The sequence below is a fragment of the Chelonia mydas genome, chromosome 9 (genome assembly GCF_015237465.2).
Source record: "Chelonia mydas isolate rCheMyd1 chromosome 9, rCheMyd1.pri.v2, whole genome shotgun sequence".
NCBI lineage: Eukaryota > Metazoa > Chordata > Testudines > Cheloniidae > Chelonia > Chelonia mydas.
In genome coordinates, this window is record NC_057855.1 from 44064217 (window position 1) to 44088161 (window position 23945).

Consider the following 23945-nt stretch of genomic DNA (forward strand, 5'->3'; position numbering starts at 1 on the left):
TGGTCAGGCTAGTTCATAGGGTTAGTTTTCATGGCAGCAGACACACATCCCTCACCTGCTCCTCCATCCTGCTATAATGGATCCACCCTCCTGCTGGCTGCTCTTACTTCATTGCCTTTTGTAGGTTATGCTCAGGGAAGCCTGCCTAGCAGTTCAGCCCAGGTTTCCTTGAGGCTACAGGAAGCCGACGACACTAGTATTTCATAGATTCATAGATACTAAGGTCAGAAGGGACCATTATGATCATCTAGTCTGACCTCCTGCACAATGCAGGCCACAGAATTTCACCCACACACTCCTGCGAAAAACCTCTCACCTATGTCTGAGCTATTGAAGTCCTCAAATCGTGGTGAAGTATGAATGGCTCTGCCGTAGTGACAGTGGGCTGAGTCAGAACAAATTCCTTTTTTCTGCTGAATGGGGAAGCAGATTGGTGACCTGGTCACTTGATGAAGACTGAACTTGTGGATTAGATGGCACTGGACCTTATCTTCCCCCAAAGAGTTCAGAAAAGGTGAGTACTTTCTGCCCAAACATAGACAATGGGAGTGAGGGGGAACTGAGGATCACTAGGCCACCCACAGAAGAGAGGAAATGATGGGAAGAGCCAAGGATTGGAAGAGCCAGGGGAGAGTACAGGCCTGTGTGGGAGGGATCAAAGGAGAGCCACTGAGACCTCACAAGGAGGGGATTCTCTTTCCTGCTTGCCCAGGGGAATGGGGAGAAGAGGACTTTCTTCCCAGGCTCAGGGTGGAGTTTGTCTCATCTCATATCTGAAGGATGAGTTGCTGGCCAGGGCCTCTCTCTCCTCCCCAGCTTTGAAGATGGGGATCTCTGAGCAGAATTCTTCTCTTTCGTTCAGGGGCTGGGGATCTCAGACAGGAATACTCCCACTTCTCCTCCACTCAGAGAATAGGGTCCCTTTCCATAGGTCTCTTCTTTCTCCTCTTCTCCCCCCCATCCCACAGTGAACACTGTTTTGAATCATCCCCATCATAGGTGCTGTAGCACAGCTCTGTACCAAACCAGGTCAAACTGAAACAGACTTCACAAGGCGAGCACAGATAGCTGCTGTAAAGTGAACAAGACAAAGTCAGTAGCCAGCAACCATATTGCCATTAGAGTGACTGGCAGCTCTCAGAAGCTGGAGGCAGCTGGCTGGGCCTGCTCAGTATTGAGAGAGAAGCCCTCCCAAGGAAAGAAAAGTTGATTTGAACAGATAATATAGAAGAGTTCAGATTCAGCTTGTCTTATTCCCTGTACTCAGTGTGCCCTGCATTTTCTGGCTGGTTTATTAGTGTAAATTTTGAAATTTTAGTTATTTTTGAAGATTCCGAAACTTTGGCTTCACATTTCAATGGGACTTGTGGAATTTTCACTGTAAATTAGTTTTCATACATTTTTTCAAATACATGACAATAAACCTTCAGTAAAGATGAAATATTCTACAGTATGTTTGTGTGCACCAGGCTGATGCTACTATTTCATCTCCTGAGGAACTTCACTCGGCAAATTCTGCTTCCATGTCTCTCCCCACATTTTTAACAGCAGACTCTTACTGAGTACAGAAGGAAATTCAGCACCATACCAACACGGGCTGTATTCTTTCCCTTACAGTATGAAGCAAGTCATCCTGACCTACCATTTTGCAGAACAAATCAACCAGTGGAAACAATGATCAATGGAAAGGCCCAATCCAACTCAGACTGACTTCTGTGGGAGTCTTTCCATTGACTTCAGTTGGAGCTGAATTAGGTCCCAAATGAACTCAAAATCAAATTGAACTTCCAGCATGTATTTCAAGCCAGATCAATATAAACCTCATATAAAAAGGCAGGAGTGGGAGATGCTCCAATTTTGAAAAGATCTTTGTGGCTACCACATCCTATTAGTTTTAACAGAGATAAAAGACAGGCGGGGGTCTACTCTTTCCACAGAGGTGACTTCCAGTTTAAAGAGGGCCCTTATTGTCATGGTAAAAGTCCTTTCCCCACTGGCATTAAATCCACATTTGACACAGTGGAGTCTTTCACACATCAGTTATTTTGTAATGTGGCATTTTGATTGCATTTTACAGGCATTTAAAGCAATGTGAATTTATTGTTTAGCTCCACAGTGTCCTGCAATGACAGAGGTTAGCAGCAGGAATGATTTGGAGTTTCAGGATTCTACCCAATGTACACATTACATTAGTCAGGTACTGGACTCCCCTCATCTTTTTAGTTTGGAAGTAACTCTCTAGTTTGGGGGGGCCATGTGCGCCAGTTTATAAGCTGCTGAACTAGGAATCAGGAGACCAGAGTTCTAGTCCCAGCTCTGCTGTTAACCTGCTGTATGACCTTGGGCAAGTCATTTTGCCTCTCGGTGTCTGTTCCTCATCTCATCTATTTAGATTATAAAATCTTTGGAGCAGGGATTGTCTCCATGTAAGTATAGTAATGAGCACATGGAACCTCTTGGTGATACTGGAAGACAAATAATAATCCACAGAAATCATGGGAACTAAATGTTCCATCATCCTGAGTTGGTACTTATCCACAAACTAGCATCACAGAGAAGACTTGTGCATGAGAGGGCAGGGCTGTGTGGGATCCCAGTATCAGCATGTACTGTTGCCTGTGTAAAGTGACCAGCACTGAGCAGGAACTGCCTTTTAATTTTTATATCTTTATCTTGGGAGAAAACAGAAATTACATGCAGAGAAGTAGAGTAATGAAAGGCTAAGCCTGATGCACTAATCACACATACATCAGGAATGTCCAGGTTAAAGGCTCCTCGGGTATCTGAACCTCTGCCTTCTTGTGTGGGAGTATTTAGAGTATTCTATCACTGCATGGTCACACAGAACAGAGCAACGTGACAAGCTCTTCAGCAAATGGGATGGAACAGAATGAAGAGGAAGGGTTTTTCTCTGTATCTATGGATGCATGAGGGTAGTATATTGTTTTACTGACTATGCTATTCCCCTGCATTTGAATACTGCTCCTGCAGTACTGTGTAAACAAGGTGAATTATGGGGGCTGTTTCATGTTAAATAGAACATTTTCTTTTAAGTGGAAAAACACACACCACATGATCAAGACAGATACCTGAGAGGCAGCATTAACGTAGCGGGGGTGATGGTGGTGTGGATTTCAGCCTGATCCAGCAAGACACGTAAGCGTATGAATAGTCCCATTATAATCAATGTTTAAAGTTACCTTTACTTGCTTAAGTCCTCTGCTGGATGGGGCCATTAATACTGAAGCCTTCACTTTCGTGCTATTAAAGATGCAAGCTTTCAGGTGCTCTGTTGCAAGGGTTCTCAGACTGTGATCTGGAAAACCTTCCCAGCAGTCTAGGTGCACAGGATTTCAGATCACAGCAAGGTGGTGGGAGGGCAGATGGCCACAAGAGTATCTTTCTGTTTACGAAGTGGTCTGCAGCATGGAAAGGTTGGAGAACTGGATCCTGTTGCATGCTGTTGGGAGGAACAGATCCCTTCTCCCCACTCTACACCCAAAACTATGGGCTGGATTAGCCATGGGGGGATAAAAGAACCATTACAGAAACCAAACGGCCAGGGTCACCTATCCACAGAGTCCTTCCACATAATCCACTGAGAAAGGTAATGTAGCTTCCCAGCAGCTAAATTCACATGCTGAACCACACCTTCTTTGTGCATCCAACAGTGAGTTCAAGGAAACTACCTGGTAACCTATGGGATGATGCTGTTATGATAAAGGTAATCCTTCCCTTTCTCTGCTGCTTCTCCTCTTCTAGCTATCTAGATAACTTACTTACATGGCTCCAGCTACCATAGTATCTGACTGGCTCACAATACCCCTGTGAAAATGCTCAGATAGTACAGCTATGAGTGCAGTATAAGAACTTATATGGAATAGATAGGGGAGTGCTATTATCCCCATTTTACAGATGGGAACCGAGACACAGAGAGGCTAAGTGACACAACCAAGGTCACAAAGGATGTCTGTGACGGCACAGGAACTTGAACTCAGGTCTCCTGAGTGCTAGGCCAGTGCCCCAACCACTGGACCATCCTTCCTCTGTTACCATCCACTTTTCTGCTCCTCCCACTATCGTCTTTCTCTGCTATTCCTTTTGCTTCTCTCCCTTCACCTCTCCTTCTCCCCACCTCCTATATCGCTCCTCCTTTCTCTCTAGCCAACCTCCCTTCCTTAGGGTTAGATTTCTTTGAAGATTGCAGCACTATGCTACAACCACTAGAGGGCACCATTATGTTTCTTACAGGAGCTGGACAGGCATTCTATCCAGAAGAGGGCAGCATTTAAGATGCTATCCAGAATTCCAGCATATTATAGGTGGGTTTGCTACCACCGCCTATTAAGGTTGTCTGATACCTCCCATTATAAGACACTGTTTTCACTTTGCCAGAGTTTAACCATTTGGGCTGAAATTTTCCATGCTGGGTTTCTGCCTCTGTGATTTTTTTTTCTTTTTTCTTTTTTTTTTTTTTGAACGTGTTAGCCAAACTGGTTCCACCATTTCTGAGAACGAGGCTAGGGGCAAACACATTGTTTTTTCAATGTTACAAACATTCTGGCAACCTTTTCTTTGGAAAGTGCTGATGCCCCAATGCTTTGGAACAGGGACTTGAAATTAGGCAGGGAGATGGTCTTTTTTTTGTCAGGGATGTGCTTTTTGCCAACCCTGTGAAAATCTGCCCACATTTGGCCAAATTGTAAGCCTCTGAAAAACTGAAGTTCACACATGCTTAGAAGAGAATTGCTAGAGTTTAGCAGCTGAAATCTCTGAAGATTCTGTCCTCACTGAGCATGCTTCAGCCTCTCACAGCTCCTAGGTGTGATCAGACTGGACATAGACTATCCCCATAGAGTGACTGAGCATGCTTCAGCCTAGGGCTGGAGGGGCAAAGACAGACTTTCACTGCAGTAGTTGCTCCTGTTTGCTCCAGGCTGGGGTGGGACTGGGCATTGGAAGTGAGAGCAGGGAGCTTGATCCCACATGCTGTCATTAACCCCAGCTGACATCATAGCAGTGTGGAGGAGGAAGCTGTCAGAGTTAAATGCAGAGAGGAGAGAAGCTAAAGCTAGGTAGTTGCAAGGTGGACTGGGGGAGTAGATTGGGACAAGGAGCCTGGGAGCAGAGACTGGGATTGGAGGCTGGCATGGTGGGTGGGGTGGAGACTGGGACTGGGAGTCAGGGGGCTAAGTCCGACTGGCTGGTTGAGCAGACTAGATCTGGGAGCAGGGGAGGGGAAGACTGGGACTGGCAGCGCAAGAAGACTGAGAACCAGTGGGGCAGAAGGGCTAGGAATCAGATCTGACAAGGAACTGGGATGTAGGGGAAGATCTGGGATTATCTGGGCAAAGAAACTGGGACAAGGTGCTGAGAGAAATGTCAACACAGATTGGTTGAGAGCCTCGGGAATGAACGGAGATGGGGAATGTGGATGTGGACAGGTGATTGTAAGCAAGCGAGAGAAAGAGAGAGAGAGATCAGGGAGCAGAGGAAGGAACTGGGATTGGCTTGGTAAAGAGACTGGGGATGAGACAGGTGTTGGGCTGCAGGGACCTGGGAACAGCTAGGCAACAAGATTGGGAGCAGGAGATGGGGGGAGCTTGAGAGTGACTAGGATGGGGAGTCTGGAGGGTTGAGGCTATAACTTACTGAACAAGGAGCCTGGGACTGGCTAGGTGAGGAGAAAGGGACTGGGACAAGGAGCCAGTGGTGGGGTAGAGACAGGACTGGGGTAGATTGGAGGAGATGGGGTGAAGCTTAGGGAGAATGGGCAGAAGAATCTGTGCCTACTAGAGCACATTCCCATCCCCAGGCATTGCCTGGGAAAGGAACCCAAGCCAACATCTGTGAAACCCAGTGGCAAAGTGTCTGACCCCTTCTAATGCTGGTCCACATAGAAGATAACCTACTATTGCTATCAGTTATTCTATTAGCCCCAGAAGCAGAGGTATGTGCGGTTGATATGAAGGTTCCAAGCCTGCTGATGAACTGAGTATCATCAATACGTTGCCACATGATGGAATTTGTTTTTCAGTTTGCCTTTTTAAAAACCTAGCAAATTACACAAAACCCCCGTGTTAAAAGAACATTACTAAGGCTGCAAAGACAAACACTCAAAAGTTAGGAAATGCCAGAATTAAAGTAGTCCATGAAACCTTAATTTGGCCCCGCTTGTGCATATGCATTCTGATACAGTTGATTAAGTACATTGTCACATACTGTTTTGTTCATAGGATCCCTGCCTCTTTCAGTGCACTGGAAGGACCTGTTTTGGGGATGCATCAGGGTTGTGTAGCGAAGTGGACAGTTGTCTGTAGGACCCCTGCCTCATTTGTTGCAACAGTTGGAAGGTATACACTGAGTGAGACGGGATTTCAGGAAGAGAAAAGAGGGTCTCGTGGCTAAGGCAGTTGAATGATGATGCCCTGGAGAACTGAATTCGTTCCCTGCTTCTGCCACAGAATTTCTATGTGATGTTGGGCAAGTCACTTAAACCAAACTTTTCATAAGTGGTCACTAATTGTGTGTTCCTCATTTTCTGGATGCCTGACTTGAGACCTTGGGGACTGATTTGTGGAAGTTCTGAGCACTCAGAGATGCAACTGAAATAACGGAGCTCTGCTTTGAAAATACGAAGGGCTGTATAATACTCTGAAAAATCACATCCTAGATGTCACAGATTGGGCACTCAAAATTAGTGGACACTTTTAATCTCTCTGTGCCTCAGTTCATCATCTGTAAAATGGGGATAATCACCCCTCACCTCACAGAGGTGTTTTTAAAATATGGCCTGGTGCCACACACTGAACAATGAGGCAAAAACAAAATACTGAATAGCTGTTCATTAAGTGAGCACCATTAAGTGAGCATCCATCTTGTGCACTGAATGAGGCTGGGTCCTGGGATTTATGTAATTAAAGACTGTATCAAAATGTGTACACAAAAGGGGTTGCACATGCAACCTTAATTCTGGTATTTCCTGTCAGAATTTAATGCCAGAAGGGACCACCTACTTATCTAGTCCAGGGGAGTCAATTATTTTTTGTCAAGGTCCATATTTCTTGGTCAAGGTACAGTCAAGGTCCAGACTCCAGAGAAAAATAATAAAAAACAATAATAAGTAAAAAGATTTTGGGGTCCATTCAAAAGCACCTGGCGGTCCAGATTTGGCCCACGGTCTGCCTGTTGACTACCCGACCTCCTGTATATCACAGGTAACCCACACTCAGCAGCTGCACATTAAACCCAACAGCCAAAATTAGACTGAAGTGTTACGGCCCACAGGAGACTAGACTATTATGTGCCCTAGGGAGAGAACAGGAGGGACCGAGGTGCATCAGTGCCTGAGCCCCCCCACAAAGGCAGGGAAGTGATTAAGTGAGCTATAGCTAGATAATCCTGGCAAATGATTCCATGTTGCAGAAGGTGGCAAAAAAAACCCTAAGGTCACTGCCAATCTGACCTAGGGAAATATTCCTGGTCAAGCCCACATAGGACGATCAGTAAGACCCTGACTATGTGAGCAAGAGCCAGCCAAACACCTGAGAGAGCGAATGCTTGGTACCACTTCAGAGTACTGGCTCTCTCCGCCCAATGTCCCATCTCCAGCCTGATGCTTCAGAGGAAGATTTAAAAACCACTTCCTGGATATATAGCGTGAGGTGGGAGGGACATCCCTTTCTGACCTGGGCAGATGGCCAGCTAAAACCCTGAAGCATGAGCTTTTAGGAACATAAGACAAACCAGAAATGAGCCCTAGGCTGCTGAGCCCCACCCCCACAAGCAACTTTGTCATACAATCCCACTCAAACTTTTGAGTGTTCAACTTTGCAATCTTAATAATGTTCTTTTAACATAGGTTTTGTGTATGTAATTAATAGAGATTTTGGCAAGTCCCTTAGAATTTTACATGTATTTGAATTAGCCTTGATAGGAGGCCATGTTAGCAAGTCCATAGTTTAGGAGTGCTCCTGGATTCCAGCAGCATCAAGGAGTAACACTTTCTATCATCACCAATGGGCTAGGAGACCGCGTCCAGTCCTGACAGACAACAACCTGACCTCAGTTATACATGCCTTTGTCCACCTCCTGCCTGTACTGTAGCAATGCAGTGTATCTGGAGTGAAACCATCAGCCTTTAGGAAATGCTAACTAGTACAGAATGTTGCAGCACGTCTCCTAAGCAACACAGGCTACTGCCAGCACATCAGTCCCATCCTCTGCTCTCTATACTGGCTTTCCACAGAGCGGAAGATCTCGGTCCTTATCTTCAAGATGCTCAATGGCCCGAAGCCAGCATATCAAAAAGACTGCCTGAGCTCCAGGGTGAAGACCATGGTTGCACCTGTGCTGCTCAGGCAGGATGGAATTTCCTATTTTGACCATAAGGGCAAAATTCATCTGAGCAGAAGACGGAGCTCTCTCGGGGACCAGTCTGAAACTGCGGAATGAACTTCCCTCACCAGAAACGAAGGACCATCACGGACCTCGCCATCTTCCACTCCAAGTGCAAGGCGCACTTCTTTAACCTGCTGTTGCTATATAAACACAGACCAGTGTATACATTTAAAAAACAAATGCCTACACAGTTCTTCCTCTGGGGAGAAGATGAGAGAATGAACCACAGGTTGCAGGTGTTAATCATGTCACTTAATGCTCTACTGGAAGGTGTTCAGATATTACATCGATGAAGCAGTGTAAGATCCTATGCAGAAGAGAACAGACATATTGTAACTATTTGAGTGTCACATTCTCCCATCTGGTGTGATCTTTTCTCTTTATTTTTTAGTTGAGCAATGCTAATTTTAATGCGATATTTGTGAATGACACTGGTAAATTATTCATGCCAAGAAACCAGTGAAATAAGAACAGTGTACCTGGCATACTACTGAAAACAAATGTAAACTGTGAATAGTGTGATAGGAATGTAATGTGTCAAATCTATGCTTCAGATGCTAAAGAAAAGCAAAGTTAAAAAAGAGACAACCCCAACATTACAATAATAGAATCCATGCATAAAATATTTCAACGTTTTGTATTTACTTTTTTTTTAACCAGCAGTAATATTAAAAATGCTCTGCTCCCAAAAAGAGTGAAAACAAAAATAGACTTTTCATATAGTTTTCACAGCATCAGTTTGTAAACCTTCAGGCAGTACATACAGTAGAGCATTAAAATACAGACATTGGCACTGTCTAAAAGCAGATGTGTAATTATAAATATCTAACACAGTATTTCAGTGGATTATTGTACCTGATAAAGAAATTCCATGATGCCCTACATTTTGAGCAAATGGTAGAACCTTCCTGTGTATCTCACAGAGAAAGCCTGTTTATTATTTCAAAAGCATATGGTGAAATCTTGCAGACTGTTTACTAAAAGTACACTGGTATGCAGCCACTTCCCAGGGTGACTTTGCTGTGTCAGGTAGTGTTAAAAATTCCATTGCATGGCGCACTAAATATACTGCTCACAAAGACAAGAAGGGATAATGAGCTATGCGGCTTGTATAGAAGTTGGCAGGTTCTCATCCTAGGAAATCCCTAAGTGTGGGGGTTATTGAGTTTTCATTTGGCTTCATAACAGTCATCTCTTCCTTACTCGGTTCTCAAATCATTCTGACTCCCAACACACAGCACTGAATTTCCAGTGTGACACAGCTCCAAATCCCTATTAGAATTATGCCCTGGCTGAGTCCTGCTACTCCTTGTGCCAGCAGGCCAGGTTAAGTGAAATGGGATTTGCCAGGTGAGAAAGGTGACAATTTAGCCTTGGTGACAGCTGACTTCCAAAACTGCCCAGGACACAGTGAAACTAGCTACTAATAATCCCACTTTTGTGGGCTACAGCCAGCCTGCTTCCTACCAGCATTAATGGCCAATCTTGCCTTTTCACTGGAAAAGATGCAGCATAAGGCCAGTCTGACAGCATATGCTGTTCTACTGGATACGGAAGGGTTTGGACCAGATAAATAAGAGGGCCTAATCTAAGCCAAATATTGAAACACCAATGCAGAGATGATTTCACTCACCGCTGTGCTATATACCCCCCTGCCCCATCAGAACTTCATGACGGGAAGAACCGGTAATAGGGGAAGAACTCAAATCCCTTTTTCCAAAAGCAACCACCCCTCTCACATGGACTATAGGAGGTCTACTAGGTGTTAGCACTATAGTGTCCTATGACTCAAGCTGTGCTTGTTCTATCCAGTAGGTGGCAGTGGTACCTACTAACCAGTTCATTGAAACATTTCTATTCAGGCTTAAAATTGGAATTCACACCAAGCCTTATGTAACTACAACAGTTTCTATTTACATTATATACTCTAGCTCCCTCTCCACTAGCCCATCTTAGTGCCCTTTCAACCACCAGAGCAAGGTTCATCTCTCCCAGAACAGAAGGATCCTATTTGATGTTTCCTCCCTAGATGTAGGCCTCAGTCCATAGAGGGCCTTTCACCCCTTCAAAGTGCATTCAGGGCTTCCCTCCACAGGCAACTCCTGTCCTAACACATCAGGACAGTACTAGGTGAGTCTTACAGATTCCCTTCCCACGTTAAAGGATGAAGAGAGGGATAATTGTGACAGATCTATAAGCTGTCTAGAACTCCTGTTGGATAACCATTTGGAAAAACTCCAGGCTGGTCTCCTGAAACTCCTCTGTGGAGCAACCCTTAATTTCACTTTCTGACAGCAATTCAGCTGTCAAGGAACAGCAGGGAGGCTGTTACATTTTACAGGTAAATCCAATTATTTTAAATCCTTCCATCAACTCAAGAGCCAGTTTTCTAGCCCTAAATGCAAGTTTTTAGCAATTCCTACAAATATGGCTTTGGGTCATTTCTATTTATATAGCTCTGAATACCTCACCCTTACTCCAAAACAGCAGAGAGTAAAACTACTGATGTTAAAGCTGCTTCAATTCTAAGGCCCAGATCCTCAGGGGTATTTAGGTACCTAATTCCCATTGAAATCAATGGAAGTTGGGCACCTAAATGAGGATCTGTTCCTAAGTTACTGTCTCTGACACTGCTCCCTGCTTCCCCCATTATGGCTGTCACAGGTGTTTACTTTGCAGGTCTGGCTGATAGCTCCAGAAAGGTTGACACTTTATTGGAAAATACATTTCAGAGCCTGTGGGTGATGAGCTGCACTTTGTGCAGAATACCGCACCCAGCAAAATTAGATAGTGCAACCATTATTTTGATATTTGAATGGCTTGTTTGCATGGCCTACTGTCAGGGATTCTGGGTGTACGCTGGTGGGTTAAACACAGAAGAGTGAAGTGACAACACAATCAGCCCAACTCGGAGAGCACACACAATACAGGGACTGCTCTCACTACCTCCTTTCAAATGCAGATGGCCAAGTAAACGTTTAATGGCAACCCTCCTTGTAGAGCCTAACTAAAGCACGTCAAAAAATTTCAAATGCATTTAAAAAAGGAAAGGGGAGGGTGCTTCAAAAGTGTTTGCAAAATGTCCTCCCTTTTTTCCAACCAGCTCTAATTCTAGTCATCGAGGAGGCAGGCTGCTTCCTGGGAGCTGAGCATGCACTGTATATTATATCCATTCCCCGTGATGAACTGCCAAAATCTGAAGAACCGGTTCCTTCAGTTGCTCCGGGTCTTCGGCGGCACTTCAGCAGCAGGTCCTTCACTCGCTCCAGGTCTTCAGAGGGAACCGCCACTGAAGTGCTGCCAAAGACCTGGAGTGCCGCCGGGTGAGTAAAAAGGGATTCTCAAGGGGAGCCTCCCCAGCTGGGAGCTCAGGCAGGCCGGAGTTTGCCCAACTCTTAACAACCGGTTCTAAACCAGCTTCTAATTTTAACAACCAGTTGTGCGAACTGGCTTCAGCTCACCATTGCCCATTCCCCTACCCTTTGTGTGGTGTGTCTATTTTGACTGTTAACTCTTGGAGTAGGGACTGTCTGCAAGTCTGTGATGGTGCAGTGCCTAGCACATTAGGGTTGGGACCTGAGATGGGTCCCAGGCACTACTGTAATGAACATGACTGTTAATATCCTTACGGATCACAAGAGATCACCAGCATGTCAGTGTTTTCAGTTTAACTTAGAGGGAAAAAAACCTAACAGACTAGAGGCTGCAGAGAGTGTATGTCAACTGTCACATTGCAGTGGCTTAGCCAGTAGATTTCTGCTCTCTTGAGTGTGTCAATCAAACTTTGCTTGAGGAAACACTGGTCTGGATTTGCAATCATTCATGCTAGATCAGGTAGTTCTACCACATGATAGCCCAGATAATTAGATGTACCAATGAGACAAGAATAGGGTTGGCAGAATTTGAGTTTTATTTTTATAGTGTTGATGGATAATATCCATGTTTATTTTTAAGCATTTTTAATTTTTATATACTGTAGTGCAGTGGTTCCCAAACCTTAACAACCTGTGAACCCCTTTCACTAAAATGTCAAGTCTCACGAACCCCCTCCTAAAAATTAATATTTCCAGGGATTTTCTCCTTTACCTGAGTATAAATTATAAAAGGAGTGATCTTGGAAATATAAAATTTGTTTTTATGACATGCTTATTCCACAATATTTATTAATTATTATTTATCATTACAGTATTATTACATTATGAAAACGGCAACATTCTTCCAAGATCTCACTTTCGTAGCTTGTATCACTTTGAATTAGCCTGTTGTAAGACAAGGCTCCTATGTTTCATCAAGGAGTATCAGATGTGAAACAGCATGAAGGTATTTAAGAAGCCAACTCAAAGAGTTCCTGCTACACAAGCATTCAGGTCTTGAGCTATCCAGGCAAACAATGCACATTTCAACAAAGCTTAAACTTGTTCTTCATAATAATTTTAAAAACAACACTAGCTGCCTGTTTAATTTTAAAAACAGCAAAAAATATCCACCTCCCTTTCCATTTCTTATAAGGAGTCTTGAAGTTCAAATCTCCTCAGTGTGATAGATATGCTTGCTTTGATCTGCTTAGCTCTTGGAAGTCCAGGGGCTCCGGGCTGCTGGCCCCGTGCTGCCCAGGGTCCCTAGGGACAGCTCTGTCCGCCATTAGGGAATTTCTTCCCGAGAACCCCCTGTAACATTTTGCGAAGCCCAATTTTGGAACCACTGCTGTAGGGAACATTTCCAGTCACTGAAACAGACTGATCACATGCATTTCATGCAGCTGGGCCTGTCAGTAGGTGTGCTGTTAGAGCACTGCACTCAACTTGGTTTCAAACAGGACACTGCCATCTTGAAATCTAACCTGATGCAAAAAATAAATTACAAAGGTACTACACCTGATCACCCAAAGCCCCCTGCTAATTGGTGTCTTTTTACATCCACATTTGCCTATTTTAAAAAATGTATTTCTTCTTCCTGTTCCTCTGGGGAAAACCCATAAGTACAACCACAGAAAAACCCCCACACACATAGCTTTATCAATTGCACAAAGTAAATAAACTGAGAAAAGATAGAAACAATATTTGTACTTAGTCTCTGAGTTCTTCGAATCGGAGTGAATGTTTAGTTGTGTTTTAACCTGCATTGACTGACAGGACAATAATTGCTAGCACACTAACGTTTGTTTCTCATCATGTTTATCCCTAGGCTGCACACCTAGTAACAAATGTGTGTCCTGGAAGCTGAAAGTCATACGGAATTTACTTTAAAAGGCAGCCAGGGTGGGAGGGAGGGAATTTTTGGATCAACCACTGTTTGGGACTGGGTCATCTTAAAGCCAGTTGGACCTGTAAGAGTGATTCACCCAGGTCTCATGAAGACCCTTCCTATCAATGTGAGCAAAGGACATAGTCTGAAAATCCTGGTTCTAAATACAGAGGAAAACCCCTCTGGAGTCGATAAGTGTCTGAGCAATAGGAAAGCGCCAGGCATGGGATAGTTTTTCTGCTTTTGCTCACCTTTCTGATTTGATGAAGACAGAATGTTGCCCAGACACCATCACATTTTTTGCTCCTCAGACTTTGGCTCATGTGCACAGACTGAGCAGCAAGTTATTTGGTTTCCAGCCAAACTGAGGATACCACAATCCAAAGCCATACTTCTTCAGAGACGCCACATTAGCAGATGATTTATTATAAAGTAATGAGACAAACGCAATCCTGGAAAGAGGAGTCTCAGATACTTATTCAAAGCTGGGAATACACTGAGCCCCTTTTCTCTTCCATGGTGTAATGGCATAGGGCCATCATTAGGATAGATAGGTTAAGGATCAATGCAATCTGTATCCTTAAGGCAAGTCAGCCTTATGTGAGACAACAGGTTCAAGTACTTGGAAACTACTGTGACATAATTAATGGTTAAGTAAGATCCTGTTGGTACTTTGCCCAGTATGTCCTATGTCCTCCCCTCTGGCTGCAAAGCTGTATAGAGCTTGAATTCAGCTAGCAATTCACAGAGATTCCCGAGTGAAAGTTCTGTTTTGTTGTGGCTGTTCTTGGCTAATAGCATTTGTTTACGGTACATATTAAGCCTTCTATAGGGGACCTCTCCAGAGGTAACTAAGCACCAAATACAGACCAACAACAGTCCAACAGGAGAACAGCCCAGCCCAAACACACAGCCAGATATCATAGAAATATCTGCCACCAGGGCAATCCTGTTACATAACTGGTGCTAAGGCTGCGGAAAAGGGGTGGAGTGGGTAATAGGTGCTAAAACAAGGCAAACGCCCAAAATCCAGTCATCAAGACCAGACCAGTGGAAATAGATGATATATGCAGTGCACACTAAACTGGGGCTCTGACTCAGGTTTGAGCCCAAGCCCCAGTTCCGTCCACACACAGATCATAAGAACATAAGAATGGCCATTACTGGGTCAGACCAAAGGTCCATCCCCAGCCCAGTATCCTGTCTACTGACAGTAACCAATGCCAGGTGCCCCAGAGGGAGTGAACCTAACAGGTAATGATCTAGTGAACTCTCTCCTGCCATCCATCTCCACCCTCTGACAAACAGAGGCTAGGGACACCATTCCTTACCCATCCTGGCTAATAGCCATTAATGGACTTAACCTCCATGAATTTATCCAGTTCTCTTTTAAACCCTGTTATAGTCCTAGCCTTCACAACCTCCTCAGGCAAGGAGTTCCACAGGTTGACTGTGCACTGAGTGAAGAAGAACTTCCTTTTATTTGTTTTAAACCTGCTGCCCATTAATTTCATTTGGTGGCCCCTAGTTCTTATATTATGGGAACAAGTAAATAACTTTTCCTTATTCACTTTCTCCACACCACTCATGATTGTATATACCTCTATCATAGCCTCCTCTTTTCCAAGCTGAAAAGTCCTAGCCTCTAATCTCTTCTCATATGGGCCCCATTCCAAACCCCTAATCATTTTAGTTGCCCTTTTCTGAACCTTTTCTAATGCCAGTATATCTTTTTTGAGATGAGGGACCACATCTGTACGCAGTATTCAAGATGTGGGCATACCATGGATTTATATAAGGTCAATAAGATATTTTCCATCTTATTCTCTATCCCTTTTTTAATGATTCCTAACATCCCGTTTGCTTTTTTGACTGCTGCTGCACACTGCGTGGACGTCTTCAGAGAACTATCCACGTTGACTCCAAGATCTTTCTTCTGATTAATTGTAGCTAAATTAGCTCCCATCATATTGTATGTATAGTTGGGGTTATTTTTTCCAATGTGCATTACTTTACATTTATCTACATTAAATTGTTGCCTAGTCACTTAGTTTTGTGAGATCTTTTTGAAGTTCTTCACAGTCTGCTTTGGTCTTAACTATCTTGAGCAGTTTAGTATCGTCTGCAAACTTTGCCACCTCGCTGTTTACCCCTTTCTCCAGATCATTTATGAATAAGTTGAAAAGGATTGGTCCTAGGACTGACCCTTGGGGAACACCACTAGTTACCCCTCTCCATTCTGAAAATTTACCATTTATTCCTATCCTTTGTTCCTAGTCTTGTAACCAGTTCTCAGTCCATGACAGGATCTTCCCTCTTATCCCATGACAACTTAATTTATGTAAGAGCCTTTGGTGAGGGACCTTATCAAAGGCTTTCTGGAAATCTAAGTACACTGTGTCCACTGGATCCCCTTTGTCTACGTGTTTGTTGACTCCGTCAAAGAACTCTAATAGATTAGTAAGACATGATTTCTCTTTACAGAAACCATGTTGACTTTTGCGCAACAATTTATGTTCTTCTATGTGTCTGATAATTTTATTCTTTACTGTTGTTTCAACTAATTTGCCAGGTACTGACGTTAGACTTACCGATCTGTAATTGCCAGGATCACCTCTAGAGCCCTTCTTAAATATTGGCGTTACATTAACTATCTTCCAGTCATTGGGTACAGTAGCTGATTTAAAGGACAGGTTACAAACCATAGTTAATAGTTGCGCAATTTCACATTTCAGTTCTTTCAGAACTCTTGGGTGAATGCCATCTTGTCCTGGTGACTTGTTACTGTTAAGTTTCTCAGTTAATTCCAAAACCTCCTTCAGTGTCACTACATCAGTCTGACTCAGGTCAGCATGCACTTAGGACCCAGGTCCTAGGACCTTACTAGGAGGGTTGGTCAGAGCTTGAGTCCCACTGTGACTTGGGTCCAAGCCCTGTCACTTTGCAGTCTGTGGGCAGCTCAAGCCCGACCCAAGTCAGAAGGTCTGTGTAGTGCAGCATGGATGCATTAGCATGGCTGTGAGACATGGGTCCAGCAATTGGAAGCTTAAGTTAACAAGACAGTGTGGACACTCAAGCACGGGTTTGGAAACAGAGATTTCTTAAGCTTGTATTCCACAGACCTAGGTATGCCTTCCCTGGGACGGAGTTGTATACCTCAGGATCCTCTATCGAACGAGACGCACCACTGGTCTTGAACAGACTTAAGAACTCATTGCAGTCACCTCATCTGAATATCCGCCAAGCAGTGAAACATAGAATAGCAAAGCACTGAAGTACCCTGGACCCTAAAGCTTTATAGCATGCTGAGACTAGGAAAACATGCAGTGTTTTAAGGCTGTATCTAAATTTAAAAGTCTAGTGTAGACCAGGCAGTGTATATTTTAATCACATGCTTAGCTGAGCAAGATAAGTCTACACATTTTAAAAATACGCCTTTAAATCCCAGTCTAGACAAAGCTTTAGCAATGCATTTTAACTATCAGTATTTTAAACAGCACTTCCCAACTAATATCAACAGGGCAGTCATGTTGAAAAAAAGAGTTGGTTGGTTGTGATCAAACCCTGGTAAAAAACAATCTATTCTCCAAGTCCAGACACGGCTTAAGACTCTGAACTGTAGCCTTTGCCGCAGTAGCAGTTAGCGTAGTTTTTGTTTAAGACTGTTGAATTGATTTTGATAGAATAAATGGGCCCAGAGAGTCCATGACCATGTCACTGTACAACTTTAAATAGTTCAGCAAGGCTCAGAGTTTTGAGTACAGACACCTTGGCCTGCTTAATATCATGGCAAAAACCACTAGAAAATCCATGCCAAACTTTGGTGATGTATTGATCAGGATACACAGGACACACAAGACCAGAGGTGATGAGCAGAATGGTGAATAAAATAATGTGAGGATGGACTAATCAGGCTTAATTTCTGACCCACCAATTTTTGGTCCACTGATTTCCAGTTTCCCACTCCTTTGTTTACCAGGCACAATCTCAGCATAGTCCATGAGTTATATCGGTAGCCCTTTTCGTTTGGGCTAATTCAGTCTGTCTCCGTTTTTGTACCTTTTCCCATCACCATTCATTGTTATGTAGTGTTCCAATCACCTATAAACCTTTATCTGCCACTTCCACACTTAGACACACAATTGGGGCTGGCCAGCTATCTCCCATTATTACAGCAGAAGACACACAGCAGACTCCCTTAATCCTATTCCAAACAATCAGACACATTTGGCTACTTCTGCAGCCTCCAGAATAGCCTAATTGAGAGCACTAGTTAACCCTGTGACAAAGGTGCAGAGGACCATGGTGGAGGGCCAAATTACTGGATAAGCCAGACACTGTAATAGCCACTTTTGAACACGGTTGAACACTGCAAGCAAGGTATGGCAGCCGCTGCACCCATCTTATCAAACACAGCCATACTCCATGCTCACACAGACTTTTCCTTCCTCTCCTTCAGTCTTAACGAGCCAAGCTTTCCAACCTCTTAGCCACACGAAAATAACAGCTGAAGCATCAGATAATCCATGATGAGGCAAAGAGGAGGTGCAGCTTTGACACATGAATAGGTAGAACACTGCACGCTGGCAGATGTGACTGCATCCAAGAGGGGTAAAACCAGATAAAGAAACATTAAGAAAATCATTCACTGAAAGCAAGTGAAACGCTATGGGGCTGAGGTGTAGAATCAAGATACTCGAGGCAGGAAAAACAACTTTTTCCAGGGGGAAATCAGCAAGCGGCTCTAAAAGGGAGAATGAAAGCTCCAGCAAGTAGGTCCAGGATGAAACTAGTGCAGTCAGACCTAGTCCATCTAGGCTGTTCTATACCCTTCATCGAGCATCAGCTTTTTAAGGAATACAGCATGCAGAGCTGGCTCGGGAGTCTACTTTTATTAGGTGTTGGAGTAAAAGTGGAGTTAGCAGACTGGTTTGATTTAACTGTGTTGGAAATTATAAGTAGGATGACCAGACAGCAAGTGTGAAAAATCAGGACAGAGGGGAGTCTTATATAAGACAAGCCCCTAATATTGGGACGTCTGGTCACCCTAATTATAAGCAAGCAGTTTCCAAACTTGCCTTTTGTATTTATTTGCTCTTACATTGAGCAGAGGTGCCTGCTGTCTGTACACTGCACTAATTCTGTATTCTGGGTCCTTCTGTTTTTACCAACTCGTTTCAGGCAGGAGTATCGTCCATGGACCGGAGCCAAACCATCGAAGCCCATAAAGACAAAGCAAGGCTTCATTATTCCAGAAGATCATTTTGTGCAAGAGACTAGCTACAGGGCAGATTTTAAGGTAATTATACTTTTTTACAAACACTGGAGGCCTTTTGAAGAGAACCCAAAGAAAATTCCATACCCCTTACATATTACCAATGTATTGTGGTTAGAAACCAAGCCATGACTTGAGCAAATGCTCTTCCCTCATTGCACAGTAGTCACCTCTTGTTTTCGGAGAGACCTGGCAGGGAGTCTTTATAACTGTTAATTCAATGCTAAGGACAAGATTTTAAACTACATAGGAGTCAGGAAGTTCAAAATTATGGTTCCCACAGTAATCTTGACTCAGACATCTTCTTGGTCTGTAGTACTGTGTTACTGTATACAAACAAATTTAATACCATCTGTACATGTGTAGTGTAGTCAAATTATGCGAACGTTGATGTTATCTGTTGATGTTAGGGGTAGCTGTGAAGCACATCTAACTTTGAATTTCCTGATCTGTGCATTTAAAATCTCAACCCTAACATTAATACTGCATTGTGTGCACAAACCTATGTTTGTAGGTATGCATGAGAGTGACTGTGGACACTGGGGCCACCACCAAAAAAATAAATAAATAAAAAATAGAACTGAGCATCTATGGACAGAGAAAGAGACTTCAGTCTCCAGTAATATCAAGATACCTGTTCTAAGCAGGGAGTGAGATACAGAGAAGCTGGGATCCTAGAAATGTTAGGATTCCCTGAGCTTTTTCATCCTCTTTATAAGACACTGTACTACACTATATAAGAAGCTTACACTTCCTTGCCTACAAAGCAATTCCAAGGGATGCTGAAAAACCTACAAGCAAACATTCTCTCTGTTCAGGAGTTTCCCTAAGTCTCTCCTTAAATGTGTAAAGCAAACAGCATCCCGCCAACTGAGAACAGATTACATGTGAGCAATACCCCACTCTGCAGCCTTCTGCAATGCTACAGTACTTAGAGCCCAACCCCAAAGCTGGCCACAAGCTGCACCATCGACCTTGAACAGTAGATGGACATGGTCTAACAGGCAAGACAGCCTCAACACTGCTGCAAGGCAAACCCACTCTGTCAACCTCCCTCTCTCCCATTTGCTCCGAGGGGTATAGGAAGGTTTCCCCTGGTTTCTGTGGTGCAGCAAAATGGGAAGGACCAGTGATGTAGACTCATTAAAACGATGCATTTTAAGGCTGGAGTCCCTCTCATCTCACAGATGGCAGAAGACGAAGTTACTTTTTTCCTGTTCACCAAAAAGGTCCCCCTCCCCCAAGCCTTGAGCTGAGAGAAGCCCCAACAACTAGAACTAGAATTAAAAGCCAAGGAGCTTGGAAAAAAATTTCAAACTTCAAAAATCTGCTCTGTGTTTTATTTCTGTAGGAGGCCCAGATCCATATTTGATCCATTGCTGTTGCATTCAAATACAACCAGCATCGGCCATAAACTTGAGACACTGGCCATACAGCAACATCATGTAGAGAAATCTAAATCTGGCAGAGGTGGTAGGGGTGCCAAGAAGCAGTGCTGCAGGGCTTACATCTCTTTCTGCTCTTCTGTCGAGTCCACTGGCACGGTGGCATCTGATCAACTTAAACACAAAGTGGACACAAGCAGATCTCTGTACGGCTCTCTCTACCTTTCCGCCATTTGAGGAAGGGTTACTTGGGAAGCTAGGTGAAGAAATGGATTGTGCAACATTGCAGAATCCAGCCCTGGCCACAGAATTGCTCTCCAGCTTTGATTAAAAGTAAATAAATACATACGCTTCTAGCCCTGATCATTGCAAAGAAAGCCTTCCAACTGTGAACCCAATTAAATAGCTGCAGTGGGGTCTCCCTGGTGGTGACTGTCCCATTCATCTCCAGGGGATGTTAATTTAGAAATCAAATGGGGGCAATTTAAATGTCAACACTTAACCATTTCACTGTGGATGATTTTAATGAACATACAGCTAATGTGCTTATCCTGTAATCGCAAACTGCCTTCCCCTTTTCCAGCGGCCTAAACTTCCAGCCTGCCTCAGACAACCCCTGCAGTGCAGTTATATGTTTGCCGTACAAAATTCTGTAGCACATTGAAAATGACAAATGTAGGAACAGCATAAAATTGAATGTAATATCAAGGCCACACAAGGGACAAGGTTCTGCTTGCATTATTCATTTTCATATTTAATTCAAGAGCAGCCTCTAGCCCTTTAAAAACTTACTTAAAGATGCCACTGAATCGCTAGTCTGTTGCACTGGGGTACTGCAGAATGAACAGGCATTTCAGCAGAATTTAGGTCAATTGGACATTAGTGTACAAGGAGCCTGGCCTACAGAATCTGTCAGAATAGCAGGCAGATGGTACCACAGGAAGCACTGTCGTCACAAGGGCCTGTGCTATCAATGATTGAGGGGCAAAGAAGAAAGCATTGCAGCTGAGCGCCAGAGACTGTTGATTTTCCATAGCAAGGGAGGAGAAGAGAATGGTGCACAATATTAAGGCTAAGTTTTTCAAAGCCACCTGGAGGATTTGGACTTCCAGTTCCCACTAATTAGCTGATTCCATATCCTGATTCTGGTGCTTTGCTGAGAACTGGATTGAAGCTGAAACAATTTATTAACTCCCAAAACATTTAATGGGAAGCTGAGCATCCAAATCCCATAGGCAGCTTGAAAATATCTCAGTCTAAAATGTCAAATAAAGTTGTGTCAGCTTCAGTCCTGTTCTCAGTGAAGTACAAAGTGTTTCAATACAGCCAAACTTTTTTTGGAGCGGAGAAGCAATGTCTGGGATGTGGTATCAGCAGTAGGACTCCAGGAGATTAAAGGAGGGAGAAAACAAGTGGATGTGAAGTCCACAAAGAACTCTCCAAATGAGGATCAGAGTAGTTTGCCTTGTTTGAGTCTTTCATAGACCAGAGTTAAAACTCATAGTGTGTTTGAATATTAAACTTTGGCCACAGTTTGTGTGATCCCCACCAGACATTATTACAAGAGTTGACATTCTTATGAAATGCAAAGATAAAGGGTCATAAGTTGCTGAACTGCAGCATTCTGGGCCTGCTGAAAAAAGAGGAAAGAGACGGACAGCAACAGCAGGATTGTAAAGGGGGGAAAAGACCTGCTAGAATCTCCCTGCTTGCAAGCATAGGTTTTAATACTCAAACACAGCACAAAGCTGACCAAAATGTTGCAGTGAAACAAAAAAAACTTCCAGTGCTTCCACGTGACCTATGAATGCCGTGGGGGAGACCAGTTACAGACCCAAAACAGCACTTACTCCAGTCATAGGCGCCGACCACGGGAAAAAAAATAGCAGGTGCTTAGTACCCACCGGCAGCCAACTCCCCTCTTCCCCAGCGCCTCTCACCTCCAGCAGCCCCGCTGATCAACTCCTCCTGCCCACTGCAATCAGCTGTTCCATGGTTTGCAGGAGGCACTGGGAGGAGAGGGGCTGGGGCGCGCTCAGGGATGGGGTCGTACAGGGGTGGAGTGGGGACGGGGTCGAGGGTGGAGCGGGGATGGGAAGGGGGCTTAGAGGAAGGGAAGAAGTGAGGGTGTGGGGGGGGTGAGCACCCTCCGGGTAGAGGGGAAGTCGGTATCAATAACTTCAGTTATTGATCTGAGGAAAAGATAAAATCTGAAACGCATATGCATAGAGAGAAACCACCAAGGACACAAAATATTGAAGCTCTCCAGACTGAGCCAGTAATGGCCCTGTCTCCCAGAACAGCAGAGTACAGAGGCTTTTCTGTCATACCCAGCAAAGCAAACAGCATTATTGTGAGGAAAGCAATAGCTTGGCATGAAGATGATGCTTGGAAACAGCTAGATCATACAGAGTGAAGATACATTTTGAAGTCACTCGTGTTTACTCGGCCATAGAAGACCTTTAAAAACTATTCAGGCTTTTCCTTTTGCCCAAGCCCTGTCTTTGCTACACATGTGTGATTCAGTTAACATAAGAATAGCCATACTGGGTCAGACCAATGGGTACATCTAGTCCAGTGGCTGGTACCAGATGCTTCAGAAAGAATGAACAGAACAGGGCAATTATCAAGTGATTCATCCCATCATCCAGTCCCAGCTTCTGGCAGTCAGAGGCTTAGGGACACCCAGAGAATAGGGTTGCGTCCCTGACCATCTTGGCTAACAGTCATAGAATCATAGCAGATTAGGGTTGGAAGAGATCTCAGAAGGTCATCTAGTCCAACCCCCTGTTCAAAGCAGGACCAACCCCAACTAAATCATTGATGGACCTATCCTCCATGAACTTGTCTAGCTCCTTTTTGACCCCAGTTATACTTTTGACCTTCACAATATCCACTAGCAGTGAGTTCCACAAATGGTTTTACAATAACCTGTACGTAGGATTTAGCTTGGGTTTTCCAGCTTTGATCTCCACAGTGGCTTTGTTTGTGATATTATTCTCTTCACCAGCATTTAAGACTCATCCCCAGAGGAATGCGAAAAAAACAGATCAATAGCTAATTTCCTTTTTTCCCCATGTCCTGTTCTTATGCTCCTCTTCCTCACTCCTCCAGCAGCACTGTTAGAGTAATTAAGACCAAACAAAACTTACATAGTTATGTTTGAGGCCAGCTACCTTCTGAATCCTGGGCAGGAAACACAAGTAAAGACAATTCCATTTAAATTCAGTTAGTCTCTTATTATGTTAAGAGACAGGCTCTTCAGCTATCCTGCATCAGTGGGTACCATCTGTTCACCACAGTGCTACTACACTTAGGGTGAAATCCTGGCTCCATTGAAATCAATAGGAATTTTGCTCTGGAGTCATCTCTGCCATCTCTCTCACAGTCCCTATTTGAAGAGCAGACAATGTTACCAGAGGTAAGGTATCACAATCAAGCATGGAGAATATTCAGTATAGTTAACTTTCCTTCCTGAATGCTGCATGTGTGTGCCCAGACTGCAGTACACTTGCTATTTCATAAAGCACTGAGCTCAGACATTTTTAAAGAGAGGTCTCTTGTTGGTGTCCTCCAAGCGGTTCCGACTTTGCACCATGCAGACCTCTCCTCCAGTCTCTGACTTTAACCAATCACTAGGC

The 23945-nt window shown here is 43.9% G+C and overlaps 1 protein-coding gene and 1 long non-coding RNA gene across 3 annotated transcripts in view; both read left to right on the top strand.

The window, feature by feature from the left end:
* MAP6D1 (MAP6 domain containing 1) overlaps positions 1-23945 on the top strand; it is a 31419-nt gene that overhangs the window by 4777 nt on the left and 2697 nt on the right. For both annotated transcript variants that reach the window (XR_006283882.1, XM_027826954.3), the window contains exon 2: positions 18826-18943. Coding sequence is in view for 1 of the 2 variants with exons in the window: in XM_027826954.3 (XP_027682755.2) it covers positions 18826-18943 (118 nt within the window). In the remaining variant the exon portion in view is untranslated. The remainder of the gene's footprint in view (positions 1-18825; positions 18944-23945) is intronic.
* Positions 353-9549, top strand: LOC122461739. The gene is made up of 3 exons (XR_006283883.1): positions 353-514; positions 3672-3724; positions 8107-9549. It is a non-coding gene; the product is annotated as an uncharacterized LOC122461739 (long non-coding RNA).